Genomic DNA, 18,086 nt, shown 5'->3' on the forward strand with positions numbered 1-18,086 from the left:
CTTAATTAAATATATCATTTTGTTCAATATCTGAAAGCTCTGTAAAATTGCATCCTCCTAAATAAGCCCCTGGCGTGGCTGACACGTGTAATGCAGTCACAAGCTGCATCGTATTAACAATGTATCAACTGTACCTACACTGTTATATAAATTGTTGCAGGTATATCCATTGCATGTTCTAAATGTAGCAGCAGAGGGAGCGCGAGACGTGGCCTTTTCACGTGAAGGTAAAAGGCGCGCAAGCGCAGTAGGTCTCTCCTTCACATGGTTACTATGGTTACTACACAATAGGGGACGGGATAGGGGGCTGTGTAAAGGGGGAAGAAAAAACGAAAGGAGAGAGTAGGGAGGTGGTTTGCAGAACCGCTTGACTGATCACACTGTAGCTTGCTCCCCCGACTCTGTGCAGAGTAAAAGAGAGAGGTAGACCGGGAGAGGGAGAGAGAGGTGGAAGGAGAAGAAACGGGGTAGGTCTCGGCCTAGGTTTTAGGGGAAAGGTTTATACACTCAAAGAAGAACTCCGTTCTAGGCATGAATAGAATGGACACGGAAACTTTGAGAATGCACTATTATCTAGGCTATAATGGCATTATTCAGTTCGATGCTCTTTGACTACACGTTGGGCTGCATGCTGTAGCCATTTGCCTATCAATACAATGACGGGGAGAAGTTTTAGAACAAAGGGAGAAAAGGTACGATTCTGTAAGCTGAGTTATTGTGTGTATAAAGGATCCATGCAAATTAGCTTATAGTGGGCTAATGCACAGTGATCCTACATAGGAGTGGGGGAAGATAAAGCTGAAAAAGGGACTTCTCTCCTTCCCTCCCCTCTTCTGAGTGTTGGCCCTCTGCGCCTCTTCCTTCTCCCTGCCTCCCTTTCTTCTCGCTCCCCCATTCCTTAAGAATATGCAAATCACGCCCTCCTCGCCCTCTCTTTCTCTCTTCCTCGAAGTGCATCCCTTGCTCGCCCTCAGTAGACTGTGTGACTGTACCGACAGCAAAAAGTGCAAGTCGTCTTGACGGAGGAAGGGGGAGAAAGAGAAGGGGGAGAAGGGGGTGGGGAAGAGGCAAACGTACGCATCAATTCGTACAGTCTTCAGCGGCACCCTGTTTTTTCCTGCAACGATTTGGGAAGGAGAGAGAACATTCTGCATTATTTGCGGAACCGTTGCAATATGATCCAGCAGCCTCTGTTTATAGGTGCGCGTGCTGCCCCTATGTGTGCATGTCAACGTACAGTATAAACCGAGAGAGACGGTTAAAGAAAGGGAGAGTGAAAGGGGACACGCATCGCTGGATATCATAGGTAAGGAGAAGGGAAAATGGATGCTTATATATTTTTGCTATTCTTGTTGGCCACGTTTGTGTCTTCCCTCCCCTTTCTTTGTGCGTTAACGATCATGCGTTATGTGTAATTCATGCCCGGGTAAAATGTGTGTTAGGTTACAACGCACAACAGACGCACTCACATTCCAACGAGAAAAGGCGTCTCGGTGAAGAATGGCATTCGCCATTCTATTCCGAATGATTTTTTCAAGACATGAAAAAAAACAGTACGCTATGGGAGAAACACAACAGGCATAGATAGACAGACACAGGACCCATTCTATTCTGCATTATCAGTGTTAGCCAATATGTGCTATTACACATAGCGTCTACATCATCGGTCTAGTCTATTCCGATGTAGCTCGCTTGCTGTACAGGATAGCAGAGCCGGTCGCATCTGCATGGGTATCAATAACAGTAGCGGGAGAAGAAAGGAGAAAGAGAACCGTTGCGGTGCCTGCTTCTCGGTGCCTGCTTGTCGGTGTTGTGAGCTGTGTAAACTGCATACTTACACGGGCTAAAGACATGCTGCGATGCTTCACATATTTCATTTTAATGCATTCATGTGTGTGAGAGCGAGAAACAGTTAATGTGCACATATGTGTGTGTCTGTTTGACCATTGCTATACATTGTTTGATTATTATAAGCTATGGTAAATGCTGTGTTTGCTTTTAGTGTTGATGGACCACAGCCAGGGACCAGCAAATTAAACCATGAATAGTAGCAGCCAGCCACCTGTGACTAAGATATACACTGACTGTATACAGTATCTATGTGTCATTGGGATCCATAGCCTCCCTCCTCTGCTTTACATTGGGCCCATAGGCCTACACTCCCCACATATTGATTTCATAGCACAAGTGATGGCTCATCATTGACTGTGTGGAATTGTGAATTCTTTAACTACTGCAATATAGTAGACAACATGTCTATGGGAAAAGTCACTATAGCGCCATGCACATTGGACATGTAAAGGAGGGGGTTCTGTGAACCAAGATAGCTTGACGACTGACCAGTAGCCTAGTCTGAGACGTGGACTTGTGTTAGCTCTCCAGGCTAATGCCTAGGCTTTAGCTCAGCAGGATAACACAGTCTTGTGGAGCTTAGTCCAGGTTCAAAGCCAGTTGGTGACACACACTCCCCTGATGTTGAATTCATAGTGACTATTCACTACTATTCAATGTGTGTGTCTGTGTGTGAATCTGTAACTAACAGCTGTAACTGTTTGTATAAAGTGTGTGAGTGTATGAATAAGTCAACATATGCAGTATGCACTAATAATTCATACATGTAGTAATGGTGCCACCACACACTGAATCTGTGTGTTTACTGCTCGATGGGTTGAACACAAGGACCTCTATTGTCAGTGCTAACTACCTGGCTAAATATATCCCTTCATTTCACCCACTGTGCCACTGTTCTATTTATATCCTCATTCAGTATACATGAGCTTGACTGGGTGAATGGGTGAATGAGTTGGACCTGTACAACCTGTGTCATATTTCATAGTCTACTACCCTAATGAATGAATGGGTGAATGAGTTGGACCTGTACAACCCGTGTCATATTTCATAGTCTACTACCCTAATGAATGAAGGGGTGAATGAGTTGGACATATATGTTGCATGTCATGGTCAATTACCTGTATCTATTAGTGATGGGGGGAAGATCAGTTACATATTGGGATATTGTTTTTGATGATATATCGTATCGCATCGTTTTGACAATATTGCAATATTATTTTCCCATGACTGATCAAAACTCGCTTTCTCATGATCTGTTGTCTCTTTGCAGCAGAGATATGGTGAGCAATATTTTTGGAACATCAAATCGCAATAAAATCACAGTATCGATACACAAAACATAGAATTGTGAGAATCGCAATACATATTTTATTGGCACCTAAGTATGATGATAATATTGTATAGTGAGGTCCCTGGCAATTCCCAGCTCTAGATCTATGAATGAATGAATTATCAGACTATTAACCCCATGCAGGTTTGGGTCTGGGGCTGGGCTCTTTTTAACCCCATGCAGGTTTGGGTCTGGGGCTGGGCTCTTTTTAACCCCATGCAGGTTTGGGTCTGGGGCTGGGCTCTTTTTAACCCCATGCAGGTTTGGGGCTGGGCTCTTTTTAACCCCATGCAGGTTTGGGTCTGGGGCTGGGCTCTTTTTAACCCCATGCAGGTTTGGGTCTGGGTCTGGGCTCTTTTTAACCCCATGCAGGTTTGGGTCTGGGTCTGGGCTCTTTGTAACCCCATGCAGGTTTGGGTCTGGGGCTGGGCTCTTTTTAACTCCATGCAGGTTTGGGGCTGGGCTCTTTTTAACCCCATGCAGGTTTGGGGCTGGGCTCTTTTTAACCCCATGCAGGTTTGGGGCTGGACTCTTTTTAACCCCATGCAGGTTTGGGGCTGGGCTCTTTTTAACCCCATGCAGGTTTGGGGCTGGGCTCTTTTTAACCCCATGCAGGTTTGGGGCTGGGCTCTTTTTAACCCCATGCAGGTTTGGGTCTGGGTCTGGGCTCTTTTTAACCCCATGCAGGTTTGGGGCTGGGCTCTTTTTAACCCCATGCAGGTTTGCTTTTGGGCTGGGCTCCTGTAGGGTAGGTAAGGGATAATGTGGCTCTGGGATAGCCCTGGAGATGGCTATAACAGCTTAAACTCTTTCTGACCCAGGTTTAAACAACACCTTAGTGGGTTCTGATAGGCTGATAAAGACTAGAACACATACACGCATCCAATTGCTTTGGGAAGGTGCTGTGCAGTATTCAATGTTCATCAGCATAAGGGAATAATCTGTGCACACTATTTTCTTCCAAATGTGTTTATTGTCATACACAACAGTATCTATACATCTGTGAACAGATTCCATGTCCTTAAAGGAAAACTCCACCCAAAACGATATTTTGGTATTTTTTTCAGTAGTCCATTGTTGAATTGGCGGTATGAATCAAAATGGGACTATATCAATTGTGGGACTATATAAACAATGGACTAATGAAACAAATACCAAAATATCGTTTTCGGGTGGAGTTTTCCTTTAACTGTGATTCTTCTGAATGAACTGAACTGCGGTGTATTACTCATCAATGCATCCATTCAGTATTGAAGTGTGATATGAGTCAGATATCAGTTTTCCTGTAGCATCGTTGTGTTGAGGATCCTTGACTTGTATATGCACTCAAAGCCATGCCAGGTTAATCAGTCCACCATTGCAATGAATTGCCTATAACTGTAGTTGTAATGTTATTGTTCGATATTGATTGTTCAATATTTATCCTTCGATATGTGTACAGCATTTGTTATTATGATTGATGGTGCTCTGTAACGTGTCCTGTAAAATAACGTGTTGTTTTATTGTTGTTGTATCACTGTATTTGATTTGTATGGGGTTTTCTGATGCTACCTAATTCAATGGGACTGGCCTGGTTAGGTAGACAATTCATCATTGTGGTGTTTTTTTCCAGGTTGTAGAAGCTCAGATGGTGGTGAGGTGATTTTCAGTCCTACAGAGAAAGACAAGGACACCACTTCATTCACTGCTATGGCCTGTGGGGAGGGATGGACATCATAAAGGAGTAACGATGAAAACTCGAACTCACAAAGAATCGGTATGAACTGTTTCAATGGCTTCCTTCATCTCTACCATGTTCCCCTGTGTAGCTGAGTGTGCATGTGTGGGTCAGATTGCAGATGTGTTTATTGTTAATATGTTGTATTATATTGCACGGAGATGGATTGTGATGTTATATTTTACATCATTTAAGATGAATAAGACTTTTGAAGTTAAGATATTCTGTGTGTGTATTCTGTGTGTATATTCTTTGTGGACATTGATGTCATAATTATTTCTCTCTCTGTTCTCTTCTCACCTTGTCGTTCTTGCTGTTTTCTACCCTCCCAATTCCTCTTCTCTCTCCTTTCCCTCCTCATGCTCTTACCCCCCCCCCCCCCCACCCATCACTGATGCTCTATCCTTTCTCCCTCATTCCTGCCCCCTCCCTATTTCATCATCCTTCGTTCCACCTTACCCTTCCCTGATCCCCTCTCCCTTCCTTTCTGCCCCCTCTATCCCCCACTTTTTTCTTTCCCCCTTTCCCCCTCTCTCACTCCTTGGTTTTGTCCTCTACTGTTCTCTTTACTTATTGTTTTGACCCCTTTACCACCCTCTACCCCCCCCCGACCCCCATTTACCTCCACCTACACCCCTTTACCTCTCACTACCCCCCTCGACCCCCATTTACCTCCCTCTACACCCCTCAACCCCCCTTTACCCACCTCTACCCCCCTTTACCCACCTCTACCCCCTTTTACCCACCTCTACCCCCTTTTACCTACCTCATAACCCATTTCCCCTTCTCTCTCTTCATTTGTTCCTTCTCTCTCCTTTTCTCCTCCTTCTTCTTGCCCCTTCCACCCCTGGCGGTTCAGATGCCAATGCGCAGTGGGCGGAGGCGGGGGGGAAGCAACGAGGAGAGGAGGGGTAGACGCCCGCATCCCAGCCCTTCTCGTGCAGAACGAAACGACAGGCAGACGGTGAGAACCTATCATGTTTTATGTCTGTTCTTTCCCGTGTTCTCTCTAAGAAACTCTTGTAATGTTGTCCCTCTGTGTCTCTAGTAATGGCAGTCTCTTTCTCCTTTTGGCTTTGTTTGTCATGTAGTCTTTCCATCTAGATTTGTCTATAGTAAAGTGTGTGTGTGGACGTGTTTAACTATTCTTGTGGGTACCAACTGGGGACAAATGCTATTTCTAGGGGGTTTAGGGTTAAGGTTGGAATTATTGTTAGGGTTAGAATTGCGTTAAGGGTTAGGAGCTAATGTTAGGTTTAGGGTTAAGGTTAGGTTTTTGGGTTAAGGTTAGGGTAAGAGTACGGGTTAGGGCTAGGGTTTAGGGAAAATAGGATTTTGAATGGGACTGAATTGTGTGGCCCCACAAGGTTAGCTGTACAGTCTTGGCCAAAAGTTTTGAGAATGACACACATATTAAGTCTGCTGCCTTAGTGTCTTTAGATCTTTTTTGTCTGATGTTACTATGGAATACTGAAGTATAATTACAAAAATTTCATAAGTGTCAAAGGCATTTATTGACAATTACAAGTTGCATTACAAGTTGATGCAAAGAGTCAATATTTGCAGTGTTGACCCTTCTTTTGCAAGACCTCTGCAATCCGCCCTGGCATGCTGTCAATTAACTTCTGGGCCTCATCCTGACTGATGGCAGCCCATTCTTGCAAAGTCAATGCTTGGAGTTTGTCAGAATTTGTGGATTTTTGTTTGTCCACCCGCCTCTTGAGGATTGACCACAAGTTCTCAATGGAATTAAGGTCTGGGGATTTTCCTGGCCATGGACCCAAAATATTGATGTTTTATTCCCCGAGCCACTTAGTTATCACTTTTGCCTTATGGCAAGGTGCTCCATCATGCTGGAAAAGGCATTGTTTTTCACCAAACTGTTCCTGGATGGTTGGGAGAAGTTTCTCTCGGAGGATGTGTTGGTACCATTCCTTATTCATGGCTGCGTTCTTAGGCAAAATTGTGAGTGAGCTCACTCCCTTGGCTGAGAAGCAACCCCACACATGAATGGTCTCAAGATGTTTTACCGTTGGCATGACACAGGACTGATGGTAGCTCTCACCTCGTCTTCTCCGGACAAGCTTTTTTCCGGATGCCCCAAACAATCGGAAACGGGATTCATCAGAGAAAATAACTGTACCCCCAGTCCTCAGCAGTCCAATCCCTGTGCCTTTTGCAGAATATCAGTCTGTCCCTGTTGTTTTTTTCTGGAGAGAAGTGGCTTCTTTGCTGCCCTTCTTGACACCAGGCCATCCTCCAAAAGTCTTCGCCTCACTGTGCGTGCAGATGCACTCACACCTGCCTGATGCCATTCCTGAGCAAACTCTGTACTGGTGGTGCCCCGATCCCGCAGCTGAATCAACTTTAGGAGACGGTCCTGGCGCTTGCTGGACTTTCTTGGGTGCCGAGAAGCCTTCTTCACAACAATTGAACTGCTCTCCTTGAAGTTCTTGATGATCCGATAAATGGTTGATTTAGGTGTAATCTTACTGGCAGCAATATCCTTGCCTGTGAAGCCCTTTTTGTGCAAAGCAATGATGACGGCATGTGTTTCCTTGCAGGTAACCATGGTTGAAAGAGGAAGAACAATGATTCCAAGCACCACCTTCCTTTTGAAGCTTCCAGTCTGTTATTCGAACTCAATCAGCATGACAGAGTGATCTCCAGCCTTGTCAATACTCACACCTGTGTTAACGAGAGAATCACTGACATGATGTCTGCTGGTCCTTTTGTGGCAGGGCTGAAATGCAGTGGAAATGTTTTTGCATGGCAAAGAGGGACTTTGTAATTAATTGCTATTTGTCTGATCACTCTTCATAACATTCTGGAGTATATGCAAATTGCCATCATACAAACTGAGGCAGCAGACTTTGTGAAAATTAATATTTGTGTCATTCTCAAAACTTTTGGCCACGACTGTACAAGAGTGTGTGTGTGTCTGTGTGTCTGTGTCTGTGTGTACATGTGTGTGTGAGTGAGAGAAGAGGCTGTCAGTCATTAGATATTGATCTACATGTAAGCCTTAATGAAGCCGTGTGTCTGTATGCCTGTATGAGTCATCACCACCATGGTTGCCTTATACATACAATTGTGGTGCCAAAGTGGTGTGTTTTATACTGCTTTACCTGCAGTGACATCTCTCGTTGAGTTTGTCTTTCTTACTTAAAAAAATGATATGCATGCATATTCTGTATCTTAGCAAAGAGCTGCTGGCGAGGAATTGGCTGTCAGTCGCTTCAATCACAGATCGCAAGGCCATGATTCGTCAGAGAGTGAAGGGGAGGAACTTGTGCCTCCGCCAAAGAGGCAGAAAGTCCAGGTTAGTGTAATGTGATGTTGAACTGCACCACTAGGTGGAATTAGGATGTTTTAATGTCAACATTTAATTAATAAATACTTTCCTCATATTCACCTTATGTCATCAGGATTCTTCCTCTGTCACCAACCCACCGACTTCAACTCATTCAACTGACAGTACTCCACCTACTATACCGCCCCCACCCTCGGCTCCCAGACAGTCACGTGACAGTGACAACGAGGATGGTCAATCCCAGGGCAGCAGGAGCTCAGTTGTAGGGAGCTTGGCCAATAGTCTGAGCAGTGGGCGGGACATCGACCAGGACAATCGATCTTCCTCCCCGAGTCTCTCTGCCTCGCCTCCAGCCAGTTTAGACTCTGACTCTGATGGTCCAGACTCACCAAAGCAAGGAGAGGGGGAACGGGAGAAAAGGAAAGAGGGAGGAGTGGGGAAGACAGGAGGAGAGGAAAGGAGAGCAGCCAGAGAGGGGAGAGGGGATGAGTCTTGCGGGGATGGAGAAAGGAAGGATGGAGGAATAGAGGACAGCCCTTCTCTGAAGCTGCCATCCTCCTCCATATCTTCCTCTGCTCCTGTTCCCTCTCTCCGCGGAGCAGGGGATTCAGCCAATGACAGCAATAGTTGCAGGAAGTCCTATTTCTCACAGGACTCCAAGCTGGTAAGCAAGATGGAGTATGGACCGGCCAGCGCTGACACTGTGCACAGTGGCAATCGAATGAACTCCAAAGCTAAAGCTCAGTGCGTGACCAAGGCAACTGTCGCCGGGGGAGACTATCCCCACGGCAACCCCAACATTCCACACCCCCCTCCACCACCCCTTCCTCCTCCACCAGCACTGAAACCCTTAGAACTAGGGGGGCAGAACCTGCCCTCAGAAGTCAAGGTAGAGAGAGAGAAAATGGAGAAAGGTGAGAAACTGATGGACAACAAGACGGCTCCTCCCTCTCTGTTACCCCAAACCAGCCCATTACCCCCCTCCCAGCCCCCGCCCCACCCCCACCACTACAGCCCCACCGGATGGCAGGGAGGCACCGCAACCGGTTGCCAGGGGAGCTGGGGCTACACCCGTTACTCTGGTAACCACCACGCTCACCAGCCGCAGCACCAACCCCCAGTGCAGCAGCAGCAACTGCCATCCGTCTACAACCCCCCTTCCTCCCGTCATTCGTCCTCCTCCCACCCCCCTTACCTCCCCCACCCCCACAAGGAGTACCTCCCCAGGTACGCTTCTGGGGGAGGGGAAAGGGAGAGGGGGGCGGCCGGCGAGAGGGAGAGGGGGGGAGTGAGGGTGGAGTATGGGGGGAGGGAGATAGGTAGGGATTTCTCGGCTAGTAGTGGTAGTAACAGCAGCACTTCTGGTGGGATGGGGGGTCCTAATGGGGTCCAAGGGAGGGAGTTTGTGGGTCAGAACCGGGAGTACCCAGGCCTGGGACCTCAGGGCTCTGTGAGAGACCCCCCCATGGGTCCTGGGGGAAGAGAATTTGGACCGGGGGTGTTCAGAGAAAGAGAGAGGGAGAGGGAGGGAGAGAGGGATGTAGGAGGAAGGGAGTTTCCTTTACAGAAACGTAATGAGAATCAGAACAGAGAGTTTGGACCCACCGGTGCTGGGGGAGGAAGGGGGCACCCGAGAGACAAAGAGGGGGGGCGGTGGGGCGAGTTTGGAGGCCAGATGAGAGAGGTGGGGGGCAATGGTAACCCCAATAATAACCCCCTCCCCCTAGGAAACCCCTCAAGCTCGACCAGTGGGTTACCTGCAGCCCCCATGCTAAACCGCGACCCCCCTTCCTCACCCCAAAACAACCCCAGCCACCCTACCCTACCCCCCCACCCACATCCTCAAAGCGCCTCCAAACGAGACTACCCCCCATCGATGGACCAGGGACAGACAAGGCACAGTCCCCCCCCTGGACCAGAACACTTCCACAGAGAGTACCCTCCTGGGGCCAAGGACTATCCCCCTGGTGGCCCACCCTCCACCGGCCCGGCCCGTGAGTACCCCAGTCCTCCCGGAATGACTCCAAACCTGGGCCGAGACTACCCAGGTGGACCTCAGATCCCCCACTTGCCCCACCCCCACTTTCCAGCCCAGCAGCCCAGAGACAGGGACCGAGAGAGGGACACCAACCAGCGAGAGTCGTCTCTCTACCAAAACCGTGGCGGTCCCCCCCAACCCCCGTCTCTTTCTCCCTCCTCTTCCTCCTCCACTCCTCATGGACACCCTCCGAATGCTCCTTACCCTCCTCCGCCACCTCCTCCCCCTCTCCCCCCTCCCCAAACCTCCCTCGCTCAGCCCCAACCCCCCTCCGGCCTGGGACCCAATCACGTTCGTCCGGCAAATTATTCTTCCTCCAATCAGACTCCTACAACACCCCTCTCTCCTTTACTAAGCCCCTCAACCAATCAGATGGGAGGGTTTCCTTCCTACCCGCCAGGCTCCTCCTCCGGGGCCAACATGTCACTTCCTGGTTCAGGTGTGTCACCTGGCTGTCGGCCCTCACCTTTTCACAGCACTTTGAACAGCCACGCCCCCTTCAGCAGCCCCTACCACTCCAATGGGAACAGTGGGAACAACCTGGTCCCGACTAACAGCAATAGTAACAGTAGCAGTGGCAGCAGCCATACCAACTCTCTCTCTCAGTCCCTCTCACCTCAAAACGCCTCAAAAGGACCCCCACCTCTTAGTAACCCCGGCAACAACAATGGCACTTCGGCCCCTGGCTGTAGCGCCTCACTTCCTAGAGATGGGCATTCTGATTCGTCCACAGGTCCACCTCCCCCACCTGTCATCAAGGAGGAACCAATAGAGGAGAGGGAGGAGAGTGAAAGCCCACCTCCTGTTTTGAGAAGCCCCTCCCCTGAGCCCAAGCCGGTGGACATTCCGATCCACGCTAGCCAATCAGCACGGTGAGATGGGACAGGCGTCATAGCAACAGAAGGGCTCCATCATATGTCACTCTAACAAGTTCTAACAACTGATTTATGTGGTTTTATCTCTGTTTTGTCACTGGCACTTATCATAATATGTCAGCTATTATTTATAGATAAAGGGGCTGAGAAATGTATTCCTGTCACAGAAGATGTTTTGTAGACAGGCCTACAGTATAATCAAAGACAACAACACCCATCACAGAAGATGTTTTGTAGACTGGCCTACAGTATAATCAAAGACAACAACACCATCACAGAAGATGTTTTGTAGACTGGCCTACAGTATATCAACGATAACACCACCCATCACAGAAGATGTTTTGTAGACTGGCCTACAGTATAATCAAAGACAACAACACCTGTCACAGAAGATGTTTTGTAGATAGGCCTACAGTATATCAACGACAACAACACCTGTCACAGAATATGTTTTGTAGACAGGCCTACAGTATAATCAAAGACAACAACACCCATCACAGAAGATGTTTTGTAGACAGGCCTACAGTATAATCAAAGACAACACCACCATCACAGAAGATGTTTTGTAGACAGGCCTACAGTATAATCAAAGACAACAACACCATCACAGAAGATGTTTTGTAGACAGGCCTACAGTATATCAAAGACAACAACACCCATCACAGAAGATGTTTTGTAGATAGTCCTACAGTATAATCAAAGACAACAACACCTGTCACAGAAGATGTTTTGTAGATAGTCCTACAGTATATCAAAGACAACAACACCTGTCACAGAAGATGTTTTGTAGATAGTCCTACAGTATAATCAAAGACAACAACACCTGTCACAGAAGATGTTTTGTAGATAGTCCTACAGTATATCAAAGACAACAACACCTGTCACAGAAGATGTTTTGTAGATAGTCCTACAGTATATCAAAGACAACAACACCTGTCACAGAAGATGTTTTGTAGATAGTCCTACAGTATATCAACGATAACACCACCCATCACAGAAGATGTTTTGTAGATAGTCCTACAGTATATCAACGATAACACCACCCATCACAGAAGACATTGCCAGATAATAAAGATAGTATCATCATATGGGAACAAAATCCGATGCATAAATTTGTTATATTTTGCTGATGTGGTTGTAGGTTCCACAGGGTTCTAGATCGGGGCAGTGGAAACTCCTGCGCCCGCAGCGACGTTCTCTTTGTCCCCCTGGACGGCTCCAAACTGTGGAAGAAGAGGAACGAGGTGATCGAGAGAGCCCGGAGAGAGGTGGAGCAGAGGGCCAGAGACCTGAGGGAGAAAGAGCGGGAACGAGAGAGGGAGAGAGAGAGGGAGCGGGACCTGGAGAGGCATCTACAAGTGAGTATATTGAGGCAGGGAGGGGGAGGCGATGAGCGAGGGAGAGGGACACAATGCTCAATTTCCTTCTCCATTTTGTCTCTTTAAATGCTCCCTCTTTCCCTGCAGCAACAGAAGGACAATAACAATGGAAATATACAACGCCAGGGATCCTCTCTCTTCTTCCCCTCCTCCTCCATCCTCCTCGACCCTAACTCCTCTTCTTCTAACCCTGGGTCTCACCCTCAACCTCACCCCCAGCAGCACCACTCCCACCCTCACCCCCACGCTCACCTCCACCACTCCCACCTCCACCCCTCCCTCTCTCAACACATCCCACACTCCCTCCTCATGCAGTCAATGGGGGGTTCAACGGTGGTTGGCCCACAGGGGGCTCTGGGGATCGGGTTAGGAGGGCCGTACCTGGGCCCTGACACCCCCGCACTGCGGACCCTGAGCGAGTACGCCCGGCCCCACGCCATGTCCCCCCTCGGGGCTAGTCGCCAACACCAACACCCACATGTCCACCATCATGGCCACCCTCATGGCCACCCCCATGTCCACCCCTCCTTCTTCCTCCCCCAGTTCCAGAACCATGCTCTGGCCCACCCACATCACATGCCTGCTGATGCAGCCACAGCGGCAGCCATCTTGGGTTTCCTCTATGGGGGCAGTATGGAGGGAGGGCCAGGGGGACATGGAGGAGGACATGGGGGGATGGGGGGTGCAGGGTTAGGGGGGATGGGGTTTCCCCATGCAGTGGCAGCCCACCGTGAGCGCATGAAGCCGGGGTTTGAGTTTAAGAGTGAGGACAGGGTGTACCAGCCAGGCTCCTTGGGAGATCCTACGGCTCTCGCCCTCGCCCACTCCCACTCGCATGCCCACGCACACGCTCATGCACATGCTCACTCCCTACTGCTGGGGGGAGGGGGTGGAGGTGAGGTGGCCATTTATGGCACCCCCCCTCCCCAGGCTCCTCCACCCCCACCACCGCCCCTCCAGAACCCAGCGTTAGCCCCAGTGAGTCGCCTCCCTAACCCTCCTCCCGCCCCTCAGTCCCTCTCCAACCCTCCCCCCTTCTCCCTGCTTCCTCCCTCGCTACCCTCTCACCCTGCACCTGCACCAGCCCCTCCACCCCCAGTCCCGGTAGCTGCACCTCTGCCCACTCCTCCTCCACCCTCCTCTAACCCTGTTTCATCCCTCCATCACCCCGCAACGCACTCCTTTCCCAGCTCCCTCCCCCCATCTCACCCCCCACCTGCCCCGGCCCCGGTGACCGCCCCTCCCGAGACCTACCCCCCTCTCACTCGCTCCCCCACCACATCTGAGAGAGAGAGGAGTGGAGAGAGGGAGAGAGAAAGAGAGCGAGACAGAGCGGGGCTGCCAGCCGGTGGAGAGAGGGGACGAGAGAGGGAGAGGGAGCGAGAGAGAGAAAGAGAAAGAGGGGGAAGCAATGGAAGTGGAGGAAGTGGTGGAAGTGGAGGAGGAGGAACAGGAGGAGAGATTCCGGGGCGTCTTCAGATGTTGAACGTCACGCCTCATCATCACCAGCACTCACACATCCACTCCCACCTGCACCTGCACCAGCAAGACACAGGTACCCACTGCTGCTAACCACAGTTGTGATCTTGTACTATGATCTACACACTACTATTTAGTGCTCTTTTGAGCTGGACCTGAGAAAGCTCTTCCTGTCTGATACAGATGTTGATGATAACGTGGTTGTTGATGCTGTGACTCTTATTAAATATCTCCTTGTGTTTCCTGTTACATCATTGGCCCCTAGCGGCGGGCGGGGTGCACCCCCTGATGGACCCATTGGCGTCGGGGTCTCCCCTGGCCCGCCTGCCCTACCCAGGGGCAGCGCTGGGCACCCCCATCCTGGCACACCCCCTCACTGAAAGCGAGGTGCTACGACAACAACTCTTCGGTGAGGAAAGCATTGTTTTTTCAGTCTGTTTGTCTGCCTGTCTGTCTGTGTTTTATCATGAATATGATACCTACTGTAACTATCTTTCTGTCACTATCTACCTCACCTGTCTCTCCACTCCTCCTCTCACCTGTCTCTCTCTTCTCCACTCCTCCTCTCACCTGTCTCTCTCTTCTCCACTCCTTCTCTCACCTGTCTCTCTCTTCTACACTCCTCCTCTCACCTGTCTATCTCTTCTACACTCCTCCTCTCACCTGTCTGTCTCTTCTACACTCCTCCTCTCACCTGTCTCTCTCTTCTCCACTCCTCTCACCTGTCTCTCCCTTCTCCACTCCTCCTCTCACCTGTCTATATCCTTCTCCACTCCTCCTCTCACCTGTCTCTCTCTTCTCCACTCGTCCTCTCACCTGCCTATCCCTTCTCCACTCCTCCTCTCACCTGTCTCTCCCTTCTCCACTCCTCCTCTCACCTGTCTATCTCCTTCTCCACTCCTCCTCTCACCTGTCGCTCTCCTTCTCCACTCCTCCTCTCACCTGTCTCTCTCTTCTCCACTCCTCCTCTCACCTGTCTCTCCCTTCTCTACTCCTCCTCTCACCTGTCTATCTCCTTCTCCACTCCTCCTCTCACCTGTCTCTCCTTTTCTCCACTCCTCCTCTCACCTGTCTATCTCCTTCTCCACTCCTCCTCTCACCTGTCTCTCTCCTTCTCCACTCCTCCTCTCACCTGTCTCTCTCTTCTCCACTCCTCCTCTCACCTGTCTATCTCCTTCTCCACTCCTCCTCTCACCTGTCTATCTCCTTCTCCACTCCTCCTCTACCGGTCAATCTCCTTCTCCACTCCTCCTCTTACCGATTTCTCCCTTCTCCACTCCTCCTCTCACCTGTCTCTCTTCTACACTCCTCTTCTCACCTGTCTATCTCCTTCTCCACTCCTCCTCTCACCTGTCTCTCTCCTTCTCCACTCCTCCTCTCACCTGTCTCTCTCTTCTCCACTCCTCCTCTCACCTGTCTATCTCCTTCTCCACTCCTCCTCTCACCTGTCTATCTCCTTCTCCACTCCTCCTCTCACCTCTCTCTGCCCTTCTCCACTCCTCCTCTCACCTGTCTATCTCCTTCTCCACTCCTCCTCTCACCTCTCTCTGCCCTTCTCCACTCCTCCTCTCACCTGTCTATCTCCTTCTCCACTCCTCCCCTCACCTGTCTCTCCCTTCTCAAATCCTCCTCTCAATTGTCTACCTCCTCCTCCACTCCTCCTCTCACCTGTATCTCTCTTCTCCACTCCTCCTCTCACCTGTCTATCTCCTTCTCCACTCCTCCTCTCACCTGTCTCTTGTCTTCTCCACTCCTCTTCTCACTTGTCTATCTCCTTCTCCACTCCTCCTCTCACCTGTCAATCTCCTTCTCCACTCCTCCTCTCACCTGTCTACCTCCTTCTCCACTCCTCCTCTCACCTGTCTCTTGTCTTCTCCACTCCTCTTCTCACCTGTCAATCTCCTTCTCCACTCCTCCTCTCACCTGTCTACCTCCTTCTCCACTCCTCCTCTCACCTGTCTCTTGTCTTCTCCACTCCTCCTCTCACCTGTCTCTTGTCTTCTCCACTCCTCCTCTCACCTGTCTACCTCCTTCTCCACTCCTCTTCTCACCTGTCTCTTGTCTTCACTCCTCCTCTTCTCACCTGTCTATCTCCTTCTCCACTCTTCCTCTTACCTGTCTCTCTCTTCTTCACTCCTCCTCTCACATGTCTCTCTCTTCTCCACTCCTCCTCTCACTTGCCTCTCCCTTCTCCACTCCTCCTCTCACCTGTCTCTCTCTTCTCCACTCCTGCTCTCACTTGCCTCTCCCTTCTCCACTCCTCCTCTCACCTGTCTCTCCTCCACTCCTCCTCTCACCTGTCTCCTCTTCTCCACTCCTTCTCTCACCTGTCTCTTCCGTTCTCCACTCCTCTCACTTGTCTATCTCCTTCTCCACTCTTCCTCTTACCTGTCTCTCTCTACTACACTCCTCCTCTCACCTGTCTCTCCCTTTCTCCACTCTTCCTCTCACATGTCTCTCTCTTCTCTACTCCTCCTCTCACTTGTCTATCTCCTTCTCCACTCCTCCTCTCACTTGTCTACCTCTTTCTCCACTCCACCTCTCACCTGTCTACCTCCTTCTCCACTCCTCTTCTCACCTGTCTCTCCCTTTCTCCACTCTTCCTCTCACATGTCTCTCTCTTCTCTACTCCTCCTGTCACTTGTCTACCTCCTTCTCCACTCCTCCTCTCACCTGTCTCTCTCTTCTCCACTCCTCCTCTCATCTGTCTCTCCCTTCTCCACTCCTCCTCTCACCTGTCTATCTCCTTCTACACTCCTCCTCTCACCTGTCTCTTGTCTTCTCCACTCCTCTTCTCACTTGTCTATCTCCTTCTCCACTCCTCCTCTCACCTGTCAATCTCCTTCTCCACTCTTCCTCTTACCTGTCTCTCTATTCTCCACTCCTCCTCTCACCTGTCTCCTCTTCTCCACTCCTCCTCTCACCTGTCTCTCCCCTTCTCAACTCCTCTCACTTGCCTCTCTCTTCTCCACTCCTCCTCTCATCTGTCTCTCCCTTCTCCACTCCTCCTCTCACCTGTCTATCTCCTTCTACACTCCTCCTCTCACCTGTCTCTTGTCTTCTCCACTCCTCTTCTCACTTGTCTATCTCCTTCTCCACTCCTCCTCTCACCTGTCAATCTCCTTCTCCACTCTTCCTCTTACCTGTCTCTCTCTTCTCCACTCCTCCTCTCACCTGTCTCCTCTTCTCCACTCCTTCTCTCATCTGTCTCTTCCGTTCTCCACTCCTCTCACTTGTCTATCTCCTTCTCCACTCTTCCTCTTACCTGTCTCTCTCTACTACACTCCTCCTCTCACCTGTCTCTCCCTTTCTCCACTCTTCCTCTCACATGTCTCTCTCTTCTCTACTCCTCCTCTCACTTGTCTACCTCCTTCTCCACTCCTCCTCTCACCTGTCTCTCTCTTCTCCACTCCTCCTCTCATCTGTCTCTCCCTTCTCCACTCCTCCTCTCACCTGTCTCTCCCTTTCCCCACTCCTCCTCTCACATGTCTCTCTCTTCTCCACTCATCCCCTCACCTATCTCTCCCTTCTCCACTCCTCCCCTCACCTGTCTCTCCCTTCTCAAATCCTCCTCTCAATTGTCTACCTCCTCCTCCACTCCTCCTCTCACCTGTCTCTCTCTTCTCCACTCCTCCTCTCACCTGTATCTCTCTTCTCCACTCCTCCTCTCACCTGTCTATCTCCTTCTCCACTCCTCCTCTCACCTGTCTCTTGTCTTCTCCACTCCTCTTCTCACTTGTCTATCTCCTTCTCCACTCCTCCTCTCACCTGTCAATCTCCTTCTCCACTCCTCCTCTCACCTGTCTACCTCCTTCTCCACTCCTCCTCTCACCTGTCTCTTGTCTTCTCCACTCCTCTTCTCACCTGTCAATCTCCTTCTCCACTCCTCCTCTCACCTGTCTACCTCCTTCTCCACTCCTCCTCTCACCTGTCTCTTGTCTTCTCCACTCCTCCTCTCACCTGTCTCTTGTCTTCTCCACTCCTCCTCTCACCTGTCTACCTCCTTCTCCACTCCTCTTCTCACCTGTCTCTTGTCTTCACTCCTCCTCTTCTCACATGTCTCTTGTCATCACTCCTCCTCTTCTCACCTGTCTATCTCCTTCT

At 50.0% G+C, this 18,086-nt stretch overlaps 1 protein-coding gene across 3 annotated transcripts in view; it reads left to right on the forward strand.

The window, feature by feature from the left end:
• Positions 1-279: 279 nt before the first annotated feature.
• Positions 280-18,086, forward strand: part of LOC110537447 (atrophin-1) — a 48,382-nt gene continuing 30,575 nt past the window's right edge. The window contains exons 1-8 of one of the 3 annotated variants that reach the window (XM_036969205.1): positions 280-692; positions 4,794-4,937; positions 5,758-5,862; positions 8,101-8,220; positions 8,327-11,121; positions 12,266-12,482; positions 12,591-14,058; positions 14,248-14,391. In XM_036969205.1, the coding sequence (XP_036825100.1) occupies positions 4,911-4,937; positions 5,758-5,862; positions 8,101-8,220; positions 8,327-11,121; positions 12,266-12,482; positions 12,591-14,058; positions 14,248-14,391 (4,876 nt within the window). In that variant the 5' untranslated portion in view covers positions 280-692; positions 4,794-4,910. The other 2 variants (XM_036969208.1, XM_036969203.1) reach the window with 2 other exon arrangements.

The sequence above is a fragment of the Oncorhynchus mykiss genome, chromosome 3 (genome assembly GCF_013265735.2).
Source record: "Oncorhynchus mykiss isolate Arlee chromosome 3, USDA_OmykA_1.1, whole genome shotgun sequence".
In the NCBI taxonomy this organism is placed as follows: domain Eukaryota; kingdom Metazoa; phylum Chordata; class Actinopteri; order Salmoniformes; family Salmonidae; genus Oncorhynchus; species Oncorhynchus mykiss.